This window comes from Triplophysa dalaica, chromosome 25 (assembly GCF_015846415.1).
Source record: "Triplophysa dalaica isolate WHDGS20190420 chromosome 25, ASM1584641v1, whole genome shotgun sequence".
In the NCBI taxonomy this organism is placed as follows: Eukaryota; Metazoa; Chordata; class Actinopteri; order Cypriniformes; family Nemacheilidae; genus Triplophysa; species Triplophysa dalaica.
In genome coordinates, this window is record NC_079566.1 from 6,728,085 (window position 1) to 6,748,967 (window position 20,883).

General features: G+C 40.3%; 1 protein-coding gene across 6 annotated transcripts; it reads left to right on the forward strand.

Annotated features, from left to right (window-relative positions):
* Positions 1–663: 663 nt before the first annotated feature.
* Positions 664–19,357, forward strand: nfyc (nuclear transcription factor Y, gamma). 6 transcript variants are annotated; one of them, XM_056741032.1, is made up of 10 exons: positions 664–811; positions 8,462–8,568; positions 8,788–8,859; positions 11,275–11,388; positions 12,672–12,767; positions 13,721–13,897; positions 16,992–17,153; positions 17,319–17,426; positions 17,920–17,979; positions 18,136–19,357. In XM_056741032.1, the coding sequence occupies exons 2-10, from the start codon at positions 8,470–8,472 to the stop codon at positions 18,256–18,258; spliced, it is 1,011 nt and encodes a 336-aa protein (XP_056597010.1). In that variant the 5' UTR covers positions 664–811; positions 8,462–8,469; the 3' UTR covers positions 18,259–19,357. The 6 variants fall into 6 exon arrangements, with proteins under 6 accessions (XP_056597010.1, XP_056597013.1, XP_056597011.1 ...); XM_056741035.1 differs by having other exon boundaries at positions 8,791–8,859; XM_056741033.1 differs by lacking the exon at positions 664–811 and adding an exon at positions 3,470–3,680.
* Positions 19,358–20,883: the final 1,526 nt, after the last annotated feature.

Below are 20,883 nucleotides of genomic sequence, written 5' to 3' on the forward strand. Positions count from 1 at the left end.
TAAAACCACATTACAGCTAGCGTTATAAGTAACCATTATATAATGTAAATGTATGTATATATATATATATATATATATATATATATATATTATATATGAACTCTGGTGTGCGATACCTGTTTCCCAACTTGCCCTGACGTGCACCTGACCTGACGCAAAACCGCTCAAAATGACGCCGCATGACGGGTTTGCTGAGTCAAAAATGCGCAGGAGCTGCGCAATGGGCTATATTAAATATGAGTTGGTTTGCCTTTTACCTTCCCTGGAAAGTGAGTGAACATTGTGAACACAAGTCATTTTGGCAATTAATTTGACTGCAATAGCCGACTCGGTTGATTTTTATCTGCGTCTGACCCTGAATGCAAGACAATATCCCAATTTTTTTAATTTCAGATCCTCTGCAATTACAAAACGGACCACTAGGGGTCCGTGTACCCCCGGTTGAGACACACATAACCACAACTAAGATACAGTAAACGTGCACAAGCAAAGTGCTTAAAGTATTTTTATAAATAAAAAATGGTCAGCAATAAAATACACAGGACCCAACGCAGTTTGAACCATAACACATTATAAATAGACGTCCGACTGTCTGATTTATTCTGCGTAAACGGACTTTAAAAGACGCATAGGATTACTGTCTATGGATTCTTCTACGGCGCTAATCTTCGAGAACGTCACAGTCGACGTAACACTTCTTCCGGTTAGAAAAAAGGGTTGTCAAATCGTCGGCCATCTTGGTTCCTGTAACAGCCCGAAATAAATTAAATAATACATCGAACCGGACTACACTACGATTTCGTCACATTAAGTAAGTATAATAATTAAATACGTTGCCGTGCTGCGCCTCGCTTGTTATCTATCGCTAAGTCTTGATCCAGCGGAGGTCATTTAGAGCTCGTGGTCCAATAAAAGTTTCCATCCAATGGACGATTGTTTTGGAGGATGAACATAGGCGCCATTTCCCTCCTCGCTCTCTGAAGCGCTTATTGGTGGCTAGTGGAAGGGAATGGAGGCGGTCAGGAAACTGTTGGACATTAGTCGCCATGTTGGCTCGCTAGCGTGGAAGTTTTCTATTGGTTTGTTGGTTCATTTTGAGCCCAAATGGTGGCAGTTTCTTAACTACCAGAACCCTTAGAAACCTTGATTGGTGGAATCAAGTCCGAGGTTTGATTGGTCTGAAGGACAGATCCAAACGTAGTCTTTATTGGTTAGACTGTCTTTACACCGCTGTACAAATATTTAAGAAGGCTTTGCTCCGAAGCCTTCTGAAACGATCATTATTTAGCCGTTTCTAATTTCTTGGGGATCACAGTCAATGCGGCCTGCTAACGTAGCGTGCAGTGTCTCTTGCATTTACGCGGTTCTCTTTTTTTATGTCCTTATTCGTACACATCATATTACTGGTTGCATGTATCTGGAAGGGAAATCGAAATAAAAAATTAAATAGGTCACTTCTGGATTATTCCCAACAAGTTTTCACACACATAGCGTGTTCGTGTTATCTGTTAGCATGTCGCTCGGTTAGACATAAAATGCCTTCTTGACCTCATTTATGAGTTCCACTTTGGTAACGTTAACAGTGGTAGAAATGTCATGTAAACTACGTATCAGTTGGTGTTTAAGACGTTTTAAGGATGTTTATTGTATTGCATTTTATTGTTCCGAAGGTGCTGTTGGTTTCGTACTTTTCAGTGCAGAAATAACCAGGCTTATCGTTTGTGAGTTCTTCTACTCCATGACGAATAAAGACTGAAATACCACAATTCTGATTTTCATCTAATTTATTTTAACGAGCATGTGCTATACATTGATTTAAGTTAATGTGGGGCAAGTTAAATCGGGATAATTTCGTGGCATATTTACGTTACCTATGATTCATCAGCCACAACACTAGAGACTCAAGGTTGGCATCAGAAGCAGAATCATTGATTATTGACCTTGATTTTATAAGAAACCCGACGGCACTTACGACAGTTGTTCCTATGTTTAAGTACCGTAGCCTTAAATATTTAACCTGCCTTCTAAATAACTTTGATAAACACAATATGGAAAGAATTATGGTCGATTTCATCATTACACTGTGGGGTTTAATCCTGATTTTGACGTTTTCAAAATCCTTGTTATCTAGACCCTAAATTATAAGGTCTCATCATTGGTTTGTTTGAGCATCGAGTTCTGTCTTATTTCCTGTATGCACCTGTCGCTTATAATTCTGTTCTGCATATCTGTGTAGTGAAATGGCCCCGATGTTTGTGTAGAAATGTGTTGAACATCTTAACGTTTGTCTTCTAGGATTCATTTTTGTACGGGTAACCAAAACTGAAAAGTTCGTAAACAAGGAGCATAATTAGATATTGCTAATAATGAAATGCATAACTTGATAATGCATAACTTCATCACATGATGTTGTGTTTGTTCTAGCCCTCAAGCGTCGAGATAACGCTATTTGACTTTACATACTTAGTTTAATCGTTTTACTAATTTAGAGCCGTTTTCTCATTTTTAACAGAATATTTCTGTAGTGTAAACGTATATCTGCACTCAAATGAGACTGCACATCTGACCTGTGTGACTTTCCACTTTAAATCATGCGGCTACAGCATGCGGCATCCTCTTTGAGTCTGCTCTCGTCCAATCACAGATCGTGAGCTTATTTGCATCACCGCACAACTGACCACTCCGCCTCTCCACGGGGCGGGCGTTAGAGACATTTCGTTTGACATTGTAAATAAGCAGGGGACAGTTGTTTGAGAAGTCAGTTGTTCAGTCAAGCGCCGTCTAGCAACCGCGGAGGAAATGATCGGCAGGGCGCCGACATCCAAGACCTGCACACCGAGACCGTCGTTTACTCTCCTTGCGTCTTTTGTGTAACTTTTTCCTCTTTTGTCTGGCTATTTTTTTCCTCTCTCGTTCTTTCCATACCCTGACCCCTATCCTGCTGCTCAAGGTAACTTAAAACAGGAAGTTGAGCGTCTGTGAAAGGGGGCGGAGTCCAGGAGGGTTAGAACGGGGGAATGACACAGCCTATGGACAGCTGCGTCAACCTATAGCGGCAAAGACCGGCTCGTTACCATTGGAGGAATCCAGTAAGGGGCGGAGCGTAAGGGACGGGCGGGTCGAGGGTATCGTTTAGCAAGCTAGATTGATTATAGTCGAATGTTAAAGGGAAAGCAGTAGGAGATTTTTTTCCCGACTTGTTCTTGTTCTCTTTCTCACTTCTCTCGTTTCTGCTTTTCCTTTTGCCTCCTTTTCTCCATCTCTTCCTCACTTTCCCGTTTGTTTTCCGGTCACTTGCTCTGAGGCAGGGGTCAGCTGAAAGACAAACACTAGGGTTGCCAGGCAGAGGCCAACTCCAGGCTCCGTGCGGCTACAGGGGACTTGGACAGGGAAGGGATGGGAGGGGGGTTGTGTGTTCAGGAAAGGGGGGAGGGGGGTGGTCGAACAAGATGGGCTAGTGAAGGGGGAGGGGTCGAAAGGGGGGCGGTAGGTGATCGCTCTCACCGCGGCTCGGGACTTTGAACACAGAAGCGGATCGCCTGTCCCGTACAGCCTTTTGTTTCCTCCTGGGACAGAGCCGGCGGACTAAACACACTTTCTCTGTGTATCTGACACGGAAGAGTTTCGCCATGTACTCCGCTTCTTCTGCGTCGATCACAGTGCAGCATGAAGGGCAAGGGGTAAGTGTGACTTGCGACTAATCATATTGTAAAGCTCTCTCTCTCTCTCTCTCGCTCTCTCTCGCGCGCGCTGCAGTAATGGGATGCTTCCTCTGTCCTCCGATGCGCTTTTCTCCTCCTCTTTTCGTCCTCTACTTTTCCCTTGCTTGATATCTGAGTGTGTTTGCTAGTTTTCTCCCATTTTCGTTTTAGATCGAATCAGTCCCTGCCCCCTTTTTGCACCCTTGTTGAGCGTTTGACATTATGTAAACATTGTCAATCATAGTGTACTTCATTTGAACTTCCCCTCGTTGAAGTAGTCGCATCTTTTTGTTTGACCTCTATCTTGGCCAAGCTGTAAATATCACCTCAATAAATGTCAAACTTGTTTTGACTTTGGACCTCTTAAAAGTCCAATGTATCTCTGTTACAGTGTCAGTTGTGTAGGATGAATGATGCTTGGAGAGATGGACAGAGAGAGAGAGAGATAGTGATGGCCCTGGCTGCATAGGACTGGTAGTCCTGGTTCACCTTCAAGGCCCGGGTTTCACAGCTTGTTTACAATTTTCTGACAGTGAAGCAGAGCAGAGGACAGTATGGATGTAGTTCTGCGTGACAAACTTTAGCTTGTATAAATTGGAGTTTTCAACCTGATTCTTCATGTTCATTTTGCTGCTCAACAGACTGCCATCTCCATGGGAATCTTGTCAGCTTAACGCCTCTTTTTTTCCCTCTTTTAGAAAGTTTCCATTGGTGACATTATTAAGGTGGTTTTGGTGAAAGGGAACTAAAAATAACTCTGTTAAAGCCTTTGCTGCTGCGTCTTACTGCGATTTGTTTTTTGCCTAAGATTTGAATAGCCTTTTAGCTCATTGCTGCACCGTTGGCACAGTTAACCATAAACATTCAATGAAAACAAACACGTTCAAGGGTAAAATGTCACACCTGCCTTGCAGTTTTTAAAAGCTAGCTAGTTGAGCGGGCTCTGCATTTCAAGAACGCATTTTGAAATCTCATTGCAGCACCTAAAAAGTTGACAGTTGCAATGCTACCAGGTTTCTCAGGCTAGCAACGGCACGTCATCGCACCTTGCCGTTGCTAACGGGCCCGTCGCCAGATGAAGGTCAAAGGAATGTGAGAGCGCCTCCTGCATTCGATCCGTCAGCGGGAAAGTGCGAGAACGTAAGGACAGTGCATTCCTCAAATAAGAGGGTGACTGTTCACTTTTAGATTCTCTAGGGACCGCATCGTTCCAGTCACTGGACAGATTATCGTAGGGTCACCAAGTTGTTGGAGTGAAAAGTAGACAAACCAGTCCTGTTTTTCCCTCTCTTATGCTTTCTTGGAATTTTTTGTGGTTTAGTATATCCCTAAACCCTCACCCGCTTCGCTGTTTATCTCCCCGCCTGCTGCTGAATGACCTTGATAGTTCAGGGGCAGTTTCCTGGAGTTGACGTACGACCGGACCAAGGGCAACTTTGAAATGATTGATCGCGAGATTAGACACGGATCAAAATGGCAGTGTGCAGTTTTGTCTGTTCCCGGTTTTAAAATGCAAAACAAGCACATTATTTGTTGGTTAATTTGTAATTTATTGCTGGGTGCGTGGCTGGATTTTGTTTGGTTCCAGTCGATGATTAACTAATAACCGCAGCGGGCTTTCTATTTTTGCTGGCTGTCTTTACTGTGTGGATGTTTGGGTTGTTAATAAGTTCAGAATGTAGCTTGACAGATGTGCTAAAGGTGACCTTTCTGGAAGACACACAGATCATGCAAAATATGTTTTTCTTTGCATTAGTAAGGTAGATGTTTTTAAATTGTTTGAATTAATATGAATTGATATAGATTTACGTATTAAAATATGAAAAGTTTTGTTTTTATTTGAAATATTTGTTTATATCGCAAACAATGCATTCTTGCATTTTTTTCTCTCTTCTTTATTTTCTTCACCTGTTCTCAATGTATGTTTTTCACAGCGACACACAACATCAGATACGATCCTCATATGCATTCATAATTTGGTATACATTCTGTTTTCTAATCCGTAAAGGGAGAAAAGCTAGAGATGAGGAATGTAAAGAAAATGGAGTTGTATGACCAGATTTTGACAGAGGAGTTTAGTAATATCTGTGTCTCAATTGAAAAAAGGAAATATCAAAGCTTATATTGTCTTTAAAAGGATGGTTTACCCATTCATAATTTACTTGCATTCAAATTGTTTCAAGTCTGTATACATTTATTTTCTCTGATGAACACCAAGAAATATATTTTAAAGAACGTTACATATATCAACTGGGACATCAATCACTAACACAGTAGGAAACATTTAAATGGTAGTTAAAGGTCCCAAAGAACCGTTCAACAGTATTTCTACTATGGAAGTGAATGATGTCCCATTGAAAACTGATAATGGCCAACCTTCTTCCAAATATCTTTCTCTGTGTTCAACAGAACAAAGACAGGTATACAGGTTTGGAACAACTTGAGGGTGAGTAAATGGTGACCAAAAAATTTTTTTTTTTGGTGAACTGTCCCTTTAAATTTTGTCTAATTGTTTGAAGCTTTTTTTTTGTATTTTATCTGCTCTTCAAAAAGGATAATTTTAAAAGTGAGCCTAAGTGTCTGAATATAAGTGTAGATCTCAAGTCAACCAATTACCATTAAAGACACCGAGAGACTGTAGTTAACAATCTCAAACCCAGGTATTTACTTCTCAGCATAACATATTTTGCTTTTTCCAGCATGAGGAAGAAATTGATGTCGCTTTTTATCTTCAAGTACAAAAAGCAGCTCAGGGTCCATTTAACAAACCACACAGTCCAAACGATAATATAAAAGGGAATTGTCCTGCCAGTCTGAATTATAGGGTTGTTCTGTTTGCTTCACTGTAGAAGTCTCTTTCTCCAGGCCACACTTTCCCTCAACTCCTCTGGATGATTTGGCTGACTTGCAGAATTCTTTGTGTTGTGAAGACGGCAGTTGATGGTTTCTCAGGTCTTCTTAAACAGCCTGTCTACTATCACCCCAAGTGTCCTCTGCCGAGATACTGCAGTCCTTCTGCACGGCGAAAGCAGAGCCTGGCAGCGCTTGCATGTTCTTGCTGATTCAGCCTCTGCTAGCGGCATTGACTTTCCGAGAGCACCAACGGTCGTTGGTTTTGAGGCAACCCGAACAGATCAGGAGAAATCCAACACCGCTATTGACTTACTGAAGGACGATCGGGACTGGTGTGAAAGTAGCTGCACGTGCACAGAGCTTCGCCCCTTTGTTTCCACTCAAAAGTTAAAGGTTAATGCTTTCTGTAATGTGACATTTTTTTAAAATGCAGTTAAGAACCCCATAAAACATCAATAATGCTTCATTTGCTTATTTTGCATTGATGTAATGCAAAACATTCAGCCGACCACAAAGGAACCGGGATGCAACCCACAATGCTGAGCTCCCCCCGTCACAGGTTTGCGTCTCGATCTGTTTAAAAGAGTCAAAAATAGCTCCTACTCAGAAGCAGCTGGTCTAAGCGAGCCTCGATTTAACCTATTTATGTCTCCTTCAATGGAGTGTTATCTTATTCGACTCACGATTTTCCAGGTCCGTGACATTACTTGCTGCTGTTATCGCCCGGTAATTAGCCTGCTACTTTTCTTAATGGTCTTGCTTGAGACGTTAAATGATCGTTTCTTATCAGGCCTGCCTTGGCACATCCACACTCACAGATGTACCACCGCAGATTGTCACAAGATCAACACCTGATGCCGTCGCGTCTCAGCAGCACAGAGAAAGATGACCTCAAGTGTTTTTCTTTTTTTAGTTCCCCTACAAAGCTTTGTTCACACACATATGTGATGAATTTGACGGTTGACGACTTGACGGCCTCGATCAATCCTCCTGACACAAGCTCATCTGCAGTCATGTGACTTGTATTGTGCTTGCTTTAATGCTATAGATTGTTGAGGCAAATAAATATACTTGAATTGTACATAAATGGGGATGTGGGGGCAACATAACCATTATAATGCTCCTAAAAGGAGTATAAAACTCATCACCTTTTACCCTCTCCTCTGCATGTCTCCTTCAGTAATCTTGCATGTTTTGCCGTGTCGCTCCTCCGTTTGACCCACATAGTGAGTGTGCTCAGCAGTCCGACTGCACCGCTTCCATTAAGCCTTTGGCACTTTGTCTTGTTATTGGATTATGGCTGAAATGCACAAGTTCTTTTTACTGTCTCTCTCCTTCCTCTATGGCACCCCACCCTGCTATTTTTGGCCCTTTGTTTTCTTCCAATGGTAGAAAGAGATGTGCTATTTAGCGTCTAGGACAACACAAGCTGAGGCAGGCTGCAATACACAGCAGAATTCCGCGCATGCCATAGTAACCCGCCAGATTCGATCGTAGAGTCCTTGCGCTGACACTCATGGCCTTCCGCTTTTTCAGTTCGCATCGCTTTCTGTTTGGAGTGTGCGTTGCGTCATTGCCGAGCAGTTCTGTCAGGATGGCACTTTTGTGCAAAACAGATGTGCAGTCCAGTCTTCAGGTCAATGGTACGGGGAAGGTTTGGAGTTTGTGTGCGCGTTGTTCTCCAGGTTTTTAACATATGGATCCCAGGCTTGGTTTACACACGGCCAGTTTCACTGATTTGCCCACGGACGATTACTGCAGTGACGTACAGACTGTTATGCAAAATAAATCGAGTGAACTCAAGTCTAGCTAAACAGTGTATTGTGTGGTTTATTATCTCAGAGTGGTTCCTAAACTGATTGTGATATGTTAACCTCGTCTTTAGTAACTGTTTTCTCTCTTTCCAGATCTGGAGATGTCTGCAGACTCTTTTGGAGCCGGGGGTAGCGATGCCCAGCAGAGTCTACAGTCCTTTTGGCCCAGGGTCATGGAAGAGATCAAGAATCTTACTGTGGTACGGGTTATTCGTACTTTTTTCATCTAGACGCAAACATTCACAAGTGCTCTGTTGTTCTCATTGGCACTCAGAAAACAGTCTAGACGCGGCCTCTCCAAAACAAACAGACTAAGTCATAATTGGAACGATGCAGTCACCTATTTAGTTTGCTTTCTCTGTTACTAGGAGTCATTAATGCTACTGTGAGTTCGCTAATACAGTCCCGCTCTGTTTCAGAAGGATTTCCGAGTGCAAGAGCTTCCTCTTGCTCGCATCAAGAAAATTATGAAACTGGATGAGGATGTGAAGGTAAGAGGCGGGGAGCTGAATCAACACAATCACTGATGGCAACATACTTCCTGTGTTTGATTCTCGAAAGAGCAACAGCCAAGTGTTTATTTGCGGCGGCAGATCACTATTGGTGCTTGCAGATGCATTGCAAACATTTCTTTCTGATGCTTGTACTTGGGGTTAAAGTGATAGTTCACTCAAAAATAAAAAATCTGTCATTATTTACTTACCCTGTTGTCATTGCGAACCTGTATGACTTTCTTCCTTCCGTACAACACAAAAGAAGATCATTTCAAAATGTTGTTACCAGGCACCCATTCACTTACACGTGGTTTTGTGTCCATACAATAGAAGTGTTCGGTTTCCGGCTTTCTTTTATTTAATTGTAACATTGTATTTCCAATAGAGGTATTTATTTTATTATTATATGATCAATTCACTACGAAAAAATCTCCCAGTCTGGCATTAATGACAGGGTCTTCTTGTGAGTTGGTTTTTGTTGCTGCTTGTTGGGGCTTCAAAATTCACATTTTTAAAACGAATGCTGAATATTTTGGGGGTCTTCAATAGAAGTTAATGTTTTCAGTGGCTTCTGCTGCACTAATTTGAACCTTAACAAAAACAGTAATTTAAAATGTTTAGAGCTCATGAATAGAGAAATTACTCGATCCAGCTGAAAGTCATCTGGCCACTTTCTGTGAAAGAGCCTGAGTTTCTGAGAAAAGATAAAACCTTTCTAAAACAAAGTTCTGTTGCATGCACTGCCAATATTTTCATGTTTCTGCCAAAAGCATTTTTCAAAACTTTTAAGAAGATGCATATTACCAAACCATCAAGATTAAATAAAGAGGTCAATTCCACAGAGCCAAGACGAGCAGTATCAGCACACAATGACCGATGCACGCTGTGTTGTTTATTTGCTAGACAGTTTAACCCTTGCTAGTTCTATTAATCCTTAAATTAGCTTGATTAACCTTTATACAAGCAGCAGACATCTTCCGTCTTTGTTTTCAGTTGCAAAGTACAAAGATATCGTGATCCTTGGAGCATGATCTTCCCACACCGCGTGGGAAGAAGGCATCAGGTCAGGGTGGTGCCCAGATGCTTAAAATAACCCGCAGCTTATTGTGAGAAAAGTCAATGCAATTAAGAGCTCAAGAGCAGAGACATGGGCAGGACCCTCCATCAGGCCTTGGAGATGTAGTTTTTATAACATTATGCATGTGTGCATCTCTTTAAGAACAAAACCATACCATGAAGGCTGTTACAAATGTCCTTAATGGACAGGTTATTTAATATTGCATAAATCCTTAACATGAAGGCAGTCCCAGAATGCATTGTGACAACCTCAGTGGAAAATCAATCCATTGTGAATAAGGCATGATATGTTGAATTTTAAATACACATTCGTTTTATTTGATGCTTGAACGTATTGAAAAAATTGTTTGGTTTAAAGGTCCAGTATGTCATTTTTTGGAGGATCTATTGACAGAAATTAAACATAATACACATAAATATTACTAGGCAGAGGTTTACTAAAGAGGGATAGTTCAGCCAAAAACTCAAATTTGCTGTTTATTTACTGTAGGTGACATCGCTCAATAATAAGACATTGCGATTAATATTTGTTTTAATAATATTAGCCATAATACGTTTCTGCAGGTGACGCTAAACGTAGACGCTGGTATGCCATCCGCCACCAAACACTACTAGAAGAAGATTGCGATTGTGTGCAGAGGCTGCACATTATGGCTAATATTATTAAAAAATGACGTTCAGTTTTATGAAAATATCAAACGATTCGCTTCACGAAACGTCACAAGACGCCAGGAGCCACTTTTTGGAATTTTGTGCTTTATGAACTCTTAGACAGGTGGACCCCATATACTCTCATTATATCAAGCAGAGAGGGCTGCGGATTTACCAAACAATCTTCTTTATGGTTCTACTCAAGAAAAAATGTCACCTACATCTCCGATGGCCTGAGGGTTAGTAAATAAACTGCAAATTGGAGTTTTTGGCTGAACTATCCCTTTAACACATTTCATCTCAATGCGTTGTGTTTGTATAACCATAGAACAAGCTATTTCTATCTACATACACCGCAGGTCCCCTTGCATGGAATTTTCCGTATAGTTTCCACAGTTACCCTAAACAGACAAACTGCTTTACAGAGCGCATAAATACCTCATTTCATTTGGTAAAGAAGCGAAAACACAACAGCATCTTTGACCTGTGTCAGCCGCTGTAGTCTTTTGAAGGGGAGGGGTGTCTTGAGTCGTTGGTTGCCATTCATAGCCTCACCACTAGATTCCGCTAAAATCTCCACATTGATTCTTTAAGACTTGTAGATGTGTGTAGGGTTTGCTCTGTGATTGGCTGTTGTGATTTGTTCATTTCCTCCATATAATTGAATTTGTTAACCCTCCACAGATGATCAGTGCTGAGGCACCAGTGTTATTTGCCAAAGCAGCACAGATCTTCATCACAGAGCTCACTCTTAGAGCCTGGATCCATACCGAAGACAACAAGCGTCGTACACTGCAGGTCAGTACACATCCATCTGTGTTCCCCTTTGACCGCTTACTGTATCCAAGCTCAGATAAACACATCTCTTGTATTTAAATGGAACTATGACAGGCAGAAATGTTGTCAGATGTGGGTAGTGCATAAGCTCAGGCACATTGTTTGGTGGGCTGTGATGGGATAACCCGAGTTCGAATAGGACTTAATGGTCATTTCACAGTCTCGCCCAGATTCTTCATTTCGTAATATGTGATTCAATACCCAATGCCGTATTTTTTAAAATCTGTTAACATTAACCTGCTAAGATGATATAAATGGCAAGTAAGAAAAAACACTTCAGGTGTTTTGGAAGTTTTGAAAAATTTGCTTGCGCAAAAATGTGCATATGCTTAAAAGTCCAGGTGCTACACGCTAATGGGTGCAAAACATTACACCAACACTATTGTTTCTCCTGGTTTTAACATGTGTTCTGAAGCCATGACACGGCTTGTCTGTTTATGGTAAAAGCCCCCCACATAAGCCCCCCCAAGGCTGATCTCTTTTCCGCTCTAGCATATAGAGCCTAAAAGTACATCTCTCATGACCCACTTACTAAAAGCCTCCCTGGGCTGTCAAAAACACTGTCCTGAACCCTCAATGATACTCTTACAGCGTTCCCTCAAAGACACACACACACCCTGTACATATAAATCATTAGAGTGAAATTTCAACAAAGCAGTATCTTTAAACAACATATTAAGCAAAATATTGTTGTCTTATCTAAGGTCAGTAGCAACCCATGTCAGCACAGCCTTAGTGACATCATGTTTTTGTCACTAAACAAAGCCGTAATGACTGGTGGACCACGTCTTCAATATGTAGATTGTATTACGGCTCACCCTGCGAGCGTGCAGCTGGCCCTCAGTTCCATTGTAAAGGGATCACGCCAGCCGTCGTCGCCACGACAACAGTCGTCAATGGAACAACTGCATGGATGTGACCCTTCACCACCAGATATTAATCACGGGGCTAAAAATAGCCGTCGATCTGTGGGGTGACAATGGGTGGTCTTTGCAGCCAATATCCCGTGGAAAATACCACTAGAAGTGATGTGGGTTGTGATGGTTCTCTCTGTTTATTAAACACGTTTAAATAAAGAAAATAACAACTTAATGTGTCCTGTTAAGCATTATTGTTCATTTTTTGATAGTACTGCACAATTGTATATTATTTAAAAGATGTTGAGCAAAGTTTTTATCATATAATGGATTGTGTGATCATTTGTTTATAGTTGAGCTTGATTTGGTTTTCATTCTGTTTTCCAGAGAAATGACATCGCCATGGCCATCACCAAGTTTGACCAGTTCGACTTCCTCATTGATATTGTCCCACGGGATGACCTCAAGCCTCCAAAGCGACAGGTGTGGAAAAGAGAAGATGTTTATTGAGACAATGAATACATTCCAGCCTTTCAATATTTTAACATTGTGTGTGTGAAAAGGAGATGAGTGCAATGTTGATTCTGGTAGCATGGGGGCGCTGTAAACATCCTTGACTGGAAGCTTGGTGTAGGGTCAGTGAAGGCTTTCAGTCGGATGTTTGCAGCACTCTGCTTCCCCTGAACGTCGTCATATCACTGCACAACAAGCATTTTAGTTATTCACAATTCTATTTACAACATTCCATAAAAAATTCCTAGAAAATATCATAAAACGCTTCATTGTGTAAGCTCTTTATACACCATTAAAGACATAGTTATGTATATTATATTGCATTTCTGTCAATAGATCCTCAAAAAATCACACACTGGACCTTTAAGTAGTTCATTTTATAAAAGAAATATATACAGGTGTTGCAGACCTAATTTCTACGCTACCCTGGCTCGGCTAAACTCATGTCTTTATCTGACCCAAAGGGTTTACAGTATGTGTGATCAGGTGTGTAAACATCCTACACTCTCAGCTGTGACATCAACGAGCTGGGAGAGGGGTGTTTACTCTCTTTGTCACAGATGTATCATCTAAATGCTTTGAGGTGAAATATCAAGAATGCACTTATAGGAGAGGTTTAGGTATTACTGTTATTTGCCTGTTAGAATAACACAGATTATTGCATGCCATTACGTTGTGGTTGAGTGTGGGCGTGCGGTCTACAGACTGTCTCGTTTTTGTTTCTGCTAGATTGCATTACTGGGTCTTGCTTTGCCTATAAGTTATTAATCCTGGTTCTAGTGTTACAGATCTAAAATAATTCATGGAGATGTAACCAAACGATAGGCTTTGTGTTTGTTAGTGCGTACGTTTTTGGGATCAAGAATTCACTTTTATAACATTATGCAAGGTGTATGTTGATTGAAAATCGTCTCTGTGTGTAGGAGGAAGTACGTCAGTCGGTTGCCCCAACCGAGCCGGTCCAGTATTACTTCACTTTGGCACAACAGCCCAGCACTGTTCAGGTCCAGGGTCAGCAGCAGGGCCAGCATGTTACCACGAACACCGCCACCACGCTACAACCAGGCCAGATTATCATCGCTCAGCCCCAGCAAGGCCAGGTAATCCCCACACAACGAAAAACTATTTCGAGCATAGGACAACCACCTTCTGAAAGTTTGCCCTTGGAATCACCTTTGTGTGTATTATACTACACTTTGGTTGAAACTTTATCGTACCTGCTCTCACACGACACACTTGAGCCCTGCTTATTTTGATCAGCCCATTACAGAATCATTTGAAACATGATTGGTGAAGGTTGAAAGCTCAGAGGGTGTCATTCACACATTGCTATCGGGTGAACGCAGAGAGTCGAGTCGAGTCGCTCTCGTGTAATATCAGTCCTGTGTGAACCCTACGAGCCCTCTTCTCTCTTTTCGCTTTAATTCACTTTCTCTTCACCTGTCTGTGGCTTCAGTTTGTGTTTGTTTTTTGCATGATGTTTTGTCTCCTCTCTTCAGTGTCCAGTCTGAGGCTGTTCTTCCTTTTTTTCCTCCTCTTACCTTTTTTTTATTATCTATGGTGGACCTCATTCTCTCGCTGAGGATCAGTGCTGACCCATCAGATGTGGGCAACGATCTGCTGCAGTCACTTAAAAAAAGCACCCGGCACAAATATATTTATATGAAATAGAATCCTTTATTAGACTTGGAATAGAATTGTATTTAATATTTATATATAAACATGCAGAACAGCTTGAACAATGCGCAGTTACGTAGTCCTTCATGCTCTCTCTGCTTACCCTTCAAGTTAAATAGAGCTTTTATTGGTGTTTTATCTTCATACCTGAGGACAGAGAGTGTTTAGCTTCACTTCATTACCTGTTCATTGCTTGGCACAGCTGTGAAGTAAATTACCCAGAATGCACCACTTCCATCAGCTCCGTCATTAACATTTCAAAGAACGGCTCTATTCATCCGCCGAAACACTGCTTTATATCTGCTGTTTTAGCTTTGCTTCTGTTCAGGCCTGTTCGGAAAAAAAATCTGATACAAACTAAATGTCGTAAAGTGACTTTTTTATTACAATTGTTTTATTTTTTTAAGAATTAAGAGTTTTCTCTTTATCTGAAAGTTTTTGGATGCCTTGAATAAATTGTTTTAAATAAAACTAATTTTTACATTTCCCTCTTTCCTCCAAACAAAAAACATTGCATTTGGGGCTCTTTGTGAAGGAATGTAGCATTATGTTTTACAATATTTCATCTACACTTTGCCTTTAAGTCCCTTCATTCTTCATAAACACATTACTCTCTTTTATATATTTACTGTTTTATTGCATTGCAATGCACTTTTTTGTTGCAACGTGTGTACGTGCTAAGTTGAAGTATGCGCTTTGCATGTGCTTGCTTGTGTTTAAGTTCTCTTACTCTTTGTCTGCCTCTCTCTCTCTCGCAACATTTCCTCTTCCTCAGGTGTTGCAGGGAACCACCATGCAGCAACTACAGCAGGTGCAGGTCGCTCAATCACAGGCGACCCCCATCACGGTAAACACACCAAACCCCCTGAAGTCTTTGTTTAAGGCACAAAGATTTCCACAGGCTCTTTATGACATTTAAAAAACACCATAAAGCAATGCTGTGAAAAATTCCCCTTGTGGGCATGTGCTATTTTGGATTTGGTATACATTACAAATGGAAACACACCCAAGCGAAATGTATTGTAATACATCACTAATATAAGTGCATGAAGGCCAGTCATTGTTTGTGGCTCTTCATGGATGCAGGTATTTATTTAAAATAAAACTTTTGGGGTTTGATGCTGTGGTGTAATTAAATATCCCATGGTGCGAATACGTGTTTTTCTGTGTCTTTGGTGTGTTATAAGTTGCCCATTCATGTATTAGACACGTAAAATTGCAGAAATTATAGTGTCGGCACAAAAGATGCATTCTATCTAAAAGCGAATGCTCAGCCAGACCTGCCTGAAACGCTTCGTATAACCACACCGCGGCGAATCTACGTCAGTTCGTGGTATGATTTGACTAAGAGCGCCCAAATGTTTATGCAAGTAAGGTGGACGTACCTGTCAGTAGAATTGCTTTGGAACCTGTAAGAGGTGTCACATTTCCATCACACGCTTTCAGTATTCGACCAATCACTACGCACTGATTAACTGGCCAATCATAGCACTCCTCGCTTTTCAAAGTGCTGAGGTTTGTAAAAAATCAGCACATTTCAGAGAGGCGAGGAAAGGAGGAAAAACAAACATGCAGGGTATGCAGAAAAATTCAGCGTTTTTGAACCTTGTGTTTACACAATCGTATATACACTTTGCTTTACATCGAAAACGAACGATATTATTACTTTTAGCCCTTTCATATGACCCCTTGAAAAAAGGTGTTCACCTGCATAATTCTTATATTTATATACGTGTAATTTCATCATTCTAAGTATTTAGTACTTTAGTAAAATCTGTTATATATCTTTAATAAATGTAATATTTAAAACTAAAATGTAACCCTATAATGGCTAAGTGTTTGACGTCATCACGTGCATTTGTTGTAGTGTTGGCACTTAAAATCTGTTATTTTAAGATGATATAAATGCTGCATTCCATACACCTTGCATTTAGGATATTTCCTGTCTCTAACCCCGGAAATAACGTCTGGATTTAGTAATATTAAAAAGATTTAGTAGCAATAAAAGTATTAACATTAAAACAACGTCATTCTTGAAATGATTTCCATGTTGATGTGGGAAATGTGTAAATCCAATGTGTTTGGAACGCAGCAAAAGTCATGAAAGGGTGAGTTCAATAAAAGATGCAGAGAGTAATTCTGCTGTTCATATCCACCCACCTGGTGATGCATGAGATCATTGCACATCTCTGTCCTGCTTAATAAATTGTTCCTGCTATCGGATGTCAGTTCCTAAAGAAGAGAGATCATCTGTCGCACCTCTGCAGTCGGCTCTCTGCTCAAAGCCACAGCCCCGAGGTCACAGTCCCTCGTCTCTCTTCTTTCCCATACGCTTCTTCAGTTTCACTTTCCTTTGGAGTCGTTCCCAGGCCACAGCACAGCGTTAGACGTGATGGGAGTTGGCGTCTTGAATCCAGCTTACTTTCTGAACTTGAAAGGACAAAGCAAAAGATAAAAACCCTGATAGAAGTGTGAAGCTAATGGTCCTCCCTCATGTCTTTGATGTTTCTATTTCAGAGTGCTCCAGTGACCATGCAGGTGGGCGAGGGCCAGCAGGTGCAGATTGTGCAGGCCGCTGCGCAGGGACAGGGTCAAGTGCAGACTACACAGTCAGGTGGACAGACTATGCAGGTCATGCAACAGATCATCACCAACACGGGAGAGATTCAGCAGATTCCAGTAAGAATTTTATATTGTTTGCTCAGTTTATCATATCATCATTTTATAATCAGGGATTAAATTTAGGTTTGGGGAATCTGGTGATACTACAGGACAACCATACTAAAAAATAAGGACAGAAATACTAACGTGCGCTCATTACCGCCCCCTTGTGGTGCCTTGTAGGTGCAGCTAAACACTGGCCAGCTGCAGTACATTCGCTTAGCTCAGCCAGTCTCAGGAACACAGGTTGTTCAAGGACAAATACAGACGCTTGCAACAAACGCTCAGCAGGTAAGGATGCAAAGCTTTCAAATAAACACAAAGTTTCATCATGTAGACTTATGTTTTTCCCATGAAATGGTATAGTTTAAGTACCACCTTTAATAAAATGATTTTTTCCAAGTACCACCTAATTACCGCCATAAAACATCGTATTAATAAACATTCAAATTAATAATAGAGCTGTGAATCTTTCTATACACCTCGTTCTCCGATTCGAATGTATTATTAATAATAAAAGCACTTTTTTATTTACCAGCTGTTTTAAAATTAGTCAGACGTTACCGTATTTCTCAGTCATCTATTAAACATTTGAAATTGTTTTTTAAACACGAAATGTAAATAATTATATATTTTTTTGTCGTGTCACATACCACCGGGGTCTCTTCAAGTAGTGATATGCGTACCACAGTTTGAGAACCACTGGTGTAGACCATTGACTAACCGTTTATCCTTATTCGCTTTAAGCAAAACATCTCTTATCTAATAAAAATCCTTTTTTTAGATTACACAGGCAGATGTACAACAGGGTCAACAGCAGTTCAACCAGTTCACTGATGGGCAGGTAAAGGCACAAGTGGTTTCATTTACCCCTGTCTTAACAACACCTGCACTTCTATTATGCTTTTCTTACTCGCACAGTTACTAAACCATTTAAAAAATAAAGTTCGAATCAGCCAAAAATATCTGTTAATAACATGTTCTTTCTCTCATCCTACAGCAGTTGTATCAGATCCAGCAGGTGACGATGCCTGCGGGACAGGAGCTGACCCAGCCCATGTTCATTCAGTCCACCAACCAGACAGCTGACGGCCAGGTCACTGCACAGGTCAGCGCGGACTGAGGCTGTGGACCCTCTTCAGAGCTCACTCATGGAGCTCTTTACACCACTAAGCACCATACACATTGAAGAGGAGCTCAACCATACCTACCACTCATCACACTTTAGTCTTTGCACTTCTGTCATATTTTCATCAAGTCAGACTTTGATTCATCAATTGGTCTAAATCTTTTTGTAAAATTAATTTGGGTACCGTCCAAACTACACGTATTGTTGTTAGCTTTGTTATTCTGGTCTGTTTACTACAGTACTGAGAAATAGAAGAATCAATGTGTTGTGGCAGAAATCTTACTCTGTGTTTAGGTCTACTGCAATAAGACTAAAGTGTATTTGAACCCACTGTCTTCCTCGCAGTGTACAGAATAAGTCCTTGTTTCGTAGCTATGGATATGGGTAGATTATGATTTCTGGATTTTTCTGTTGTAGTCATACGGTGAGACTTGTGAAACCTGTAGGAGGGCTCTTTTTAACTGTGGAGCATGCGCAGTGGTCCTGAGTGGAAGAAATAAACCGTTTTTTATTTTTGAGCCCTCATCCATTTTGACAGATCATGGCATCTCATGTGTAGACTTCTAAACTTGATAAAAAAAAAGCCATAATCATAAGTCTCCATAGTTTGTTATTCACTAGTTATTGTATTAGTTAAGTCGTAGTATCTTGTATAGTTTTGAAATTTGATAACATTGTATTTGTTAAAGGGCTTCTTGTTGTTGGGTTTTTCTACATGCAAAATGGTCCAGTGTGTGTGAGCGTGTGTGAATGTGTGCAGGTATTCAATGTGCTTTTCCTGGGTGTCTTTTTGGACCAGATTCAAAGAGAACTTTTCTGCCCCAGCAATAGAAATTCTCCACTGTTACCCACTTGTAAAAACAACACCCTAATTGAATCAAATCCTTTTATATAAACACATTTTTAATACCAGTTGTAACTTTTTTTAAACTGCCTTTCTGTTTTTCATTGTTGATATTATTATTGTTGGTCATGTTTTGCATGTAGTTATGACTGCCAGCATGATATGCAATACGTAGGTACATATTTTATTTTTGTGTTCTTTTTTGTAAACAGACCTTGATTTGTGAAAAAAATAAAAAATCCAAAAAGATTTACCGCGTATTAAATTCGTGCCAGAACCGTGTGACAGTACCGATGAAATATGAATGTTATTATATAAGTTATTATTGTTATATATTGAGCAATACTTATTTTTCACCACACGGTGGTGACATTTTTAACTATCATAAAAATAACTAGTGGGTAGTTTACTTTTCATTTAGTAGCGCCGCTGGCGCGAGTCTCTGCATTTGTTCCGGCGTATCACAATGAGAAAAATGGGCTTTTACTTTTCCGTCCAGTATTGAATGGTTTTGGTTTAAATAACAAAACTGCAGTCACGAGTTGCCACTGACTGCAAAGCTTTGCAAAGGTCAGGCTGTGTTTCTTATCCGGCCTAAATCTTGAAAGGAAAACGTAATAAGTAGAGAACAGAAAACATCAGATCCATTAGGAACGTAATTATTATTTGTGTTATATGTAATCTAAATCCAAATCTTTTATAATAATCACTGAATCCGGTTCACAAAAACATACGAGTTATTTGACTGATCGGATTGAGTTCAACGTGTGACATCAGTAGCCTACAATGCACGCCTGAGTTCACCGGAAGTGCACGAGACCATCTAAAGTTTGGTAACCTAATGTCTTCAAGACCCAAATATTTCTTTTGGTATCTGTCACAATACTTACATTTTTTCATTTTGGCAGACAACACTGCAATAGTGACCAAGATGATCTGTGTTCCACATAAGAAACATCGTCATTTGAGTTTGGAATGACATAAGGGTGAGTAAATAACGATGGGACTTTTATTTTGGAGTGAACTCTGGGCTACCTATCATGCACAAATAGAACCACACTTCCTGTAAATGGTGTTAGACCAGCAATTCAGTTTTGAACACATTTAATCGTCTTATGATTTGAACAATTAGTGCATTACTGAATGTGGATTGGTTCCTAAAATGGGAAATATGGGATATCTGTGATTTATTACCTGTGTTTACCTGTGAGTCATCTGAAAGATTAATAGAGACTGGTCATGAGAGATTTCATTTAACACCACAATAAAAATATAACTCATGTGATGTAACACACTTCATGCACTGCTTTTTTTAATTCTAGACTGTCACTATGCCATCCAGAACAGCTGTTTGCCACATTGTGTTGATAGATTAGACACCTCATCATCATTTGGGTAACCCGGCAGATCAGCTTTCGGTTTTGGGAGTGTTTGCTGTTTTCACTAAAATGTATAATTATTCTAATCTGAGTACCTTATAATCATAGGTATAATGCACTTTTTTTATTAGTCTCATGAGCAATCTATGTCCCCTATCTAGCTGTACAGTAGTTTGTGTACTGTATCTGTGATCTCTACAAGTAACCTTGTCAAATAAGCTAAAATCACATCAATATTTCAGTTGACTTTATTGTGGTAGATTGCAAATCATTGTATAAGATTTCTTTCTAATGTCTGATACGTGATGTTTGTTTTCTTTCATTACATTATGAGATTTTCAATATTGCGTTAATTCACAAATCGTCTTTACTTTCCTTTTAGTTAGCTCAATTGGA

Coding starts and splice junctions, on each gene's coding strand:
- nfyc (XM_056741032.1), top strand. CDS start 8,470: ATGTCTGCAGACTCTTTTGGAGCCGGGGGTAGCGATGCCCAGCAGAGT. Junction 8,860..11,274: donor AACTGGATGAGGATGTGAAG/GTAAGAGGCGGG, acceptor AACCCTCCACAG/ATGATCAGTGCTGAGGCACC. Junction 17,980..18,135: donor ACCAGTTCACTGATGGGCAG/GTAAAGGCACAA, acceptor CTCATCCTACAG/CAGTTGTATCAGATCCAGCA.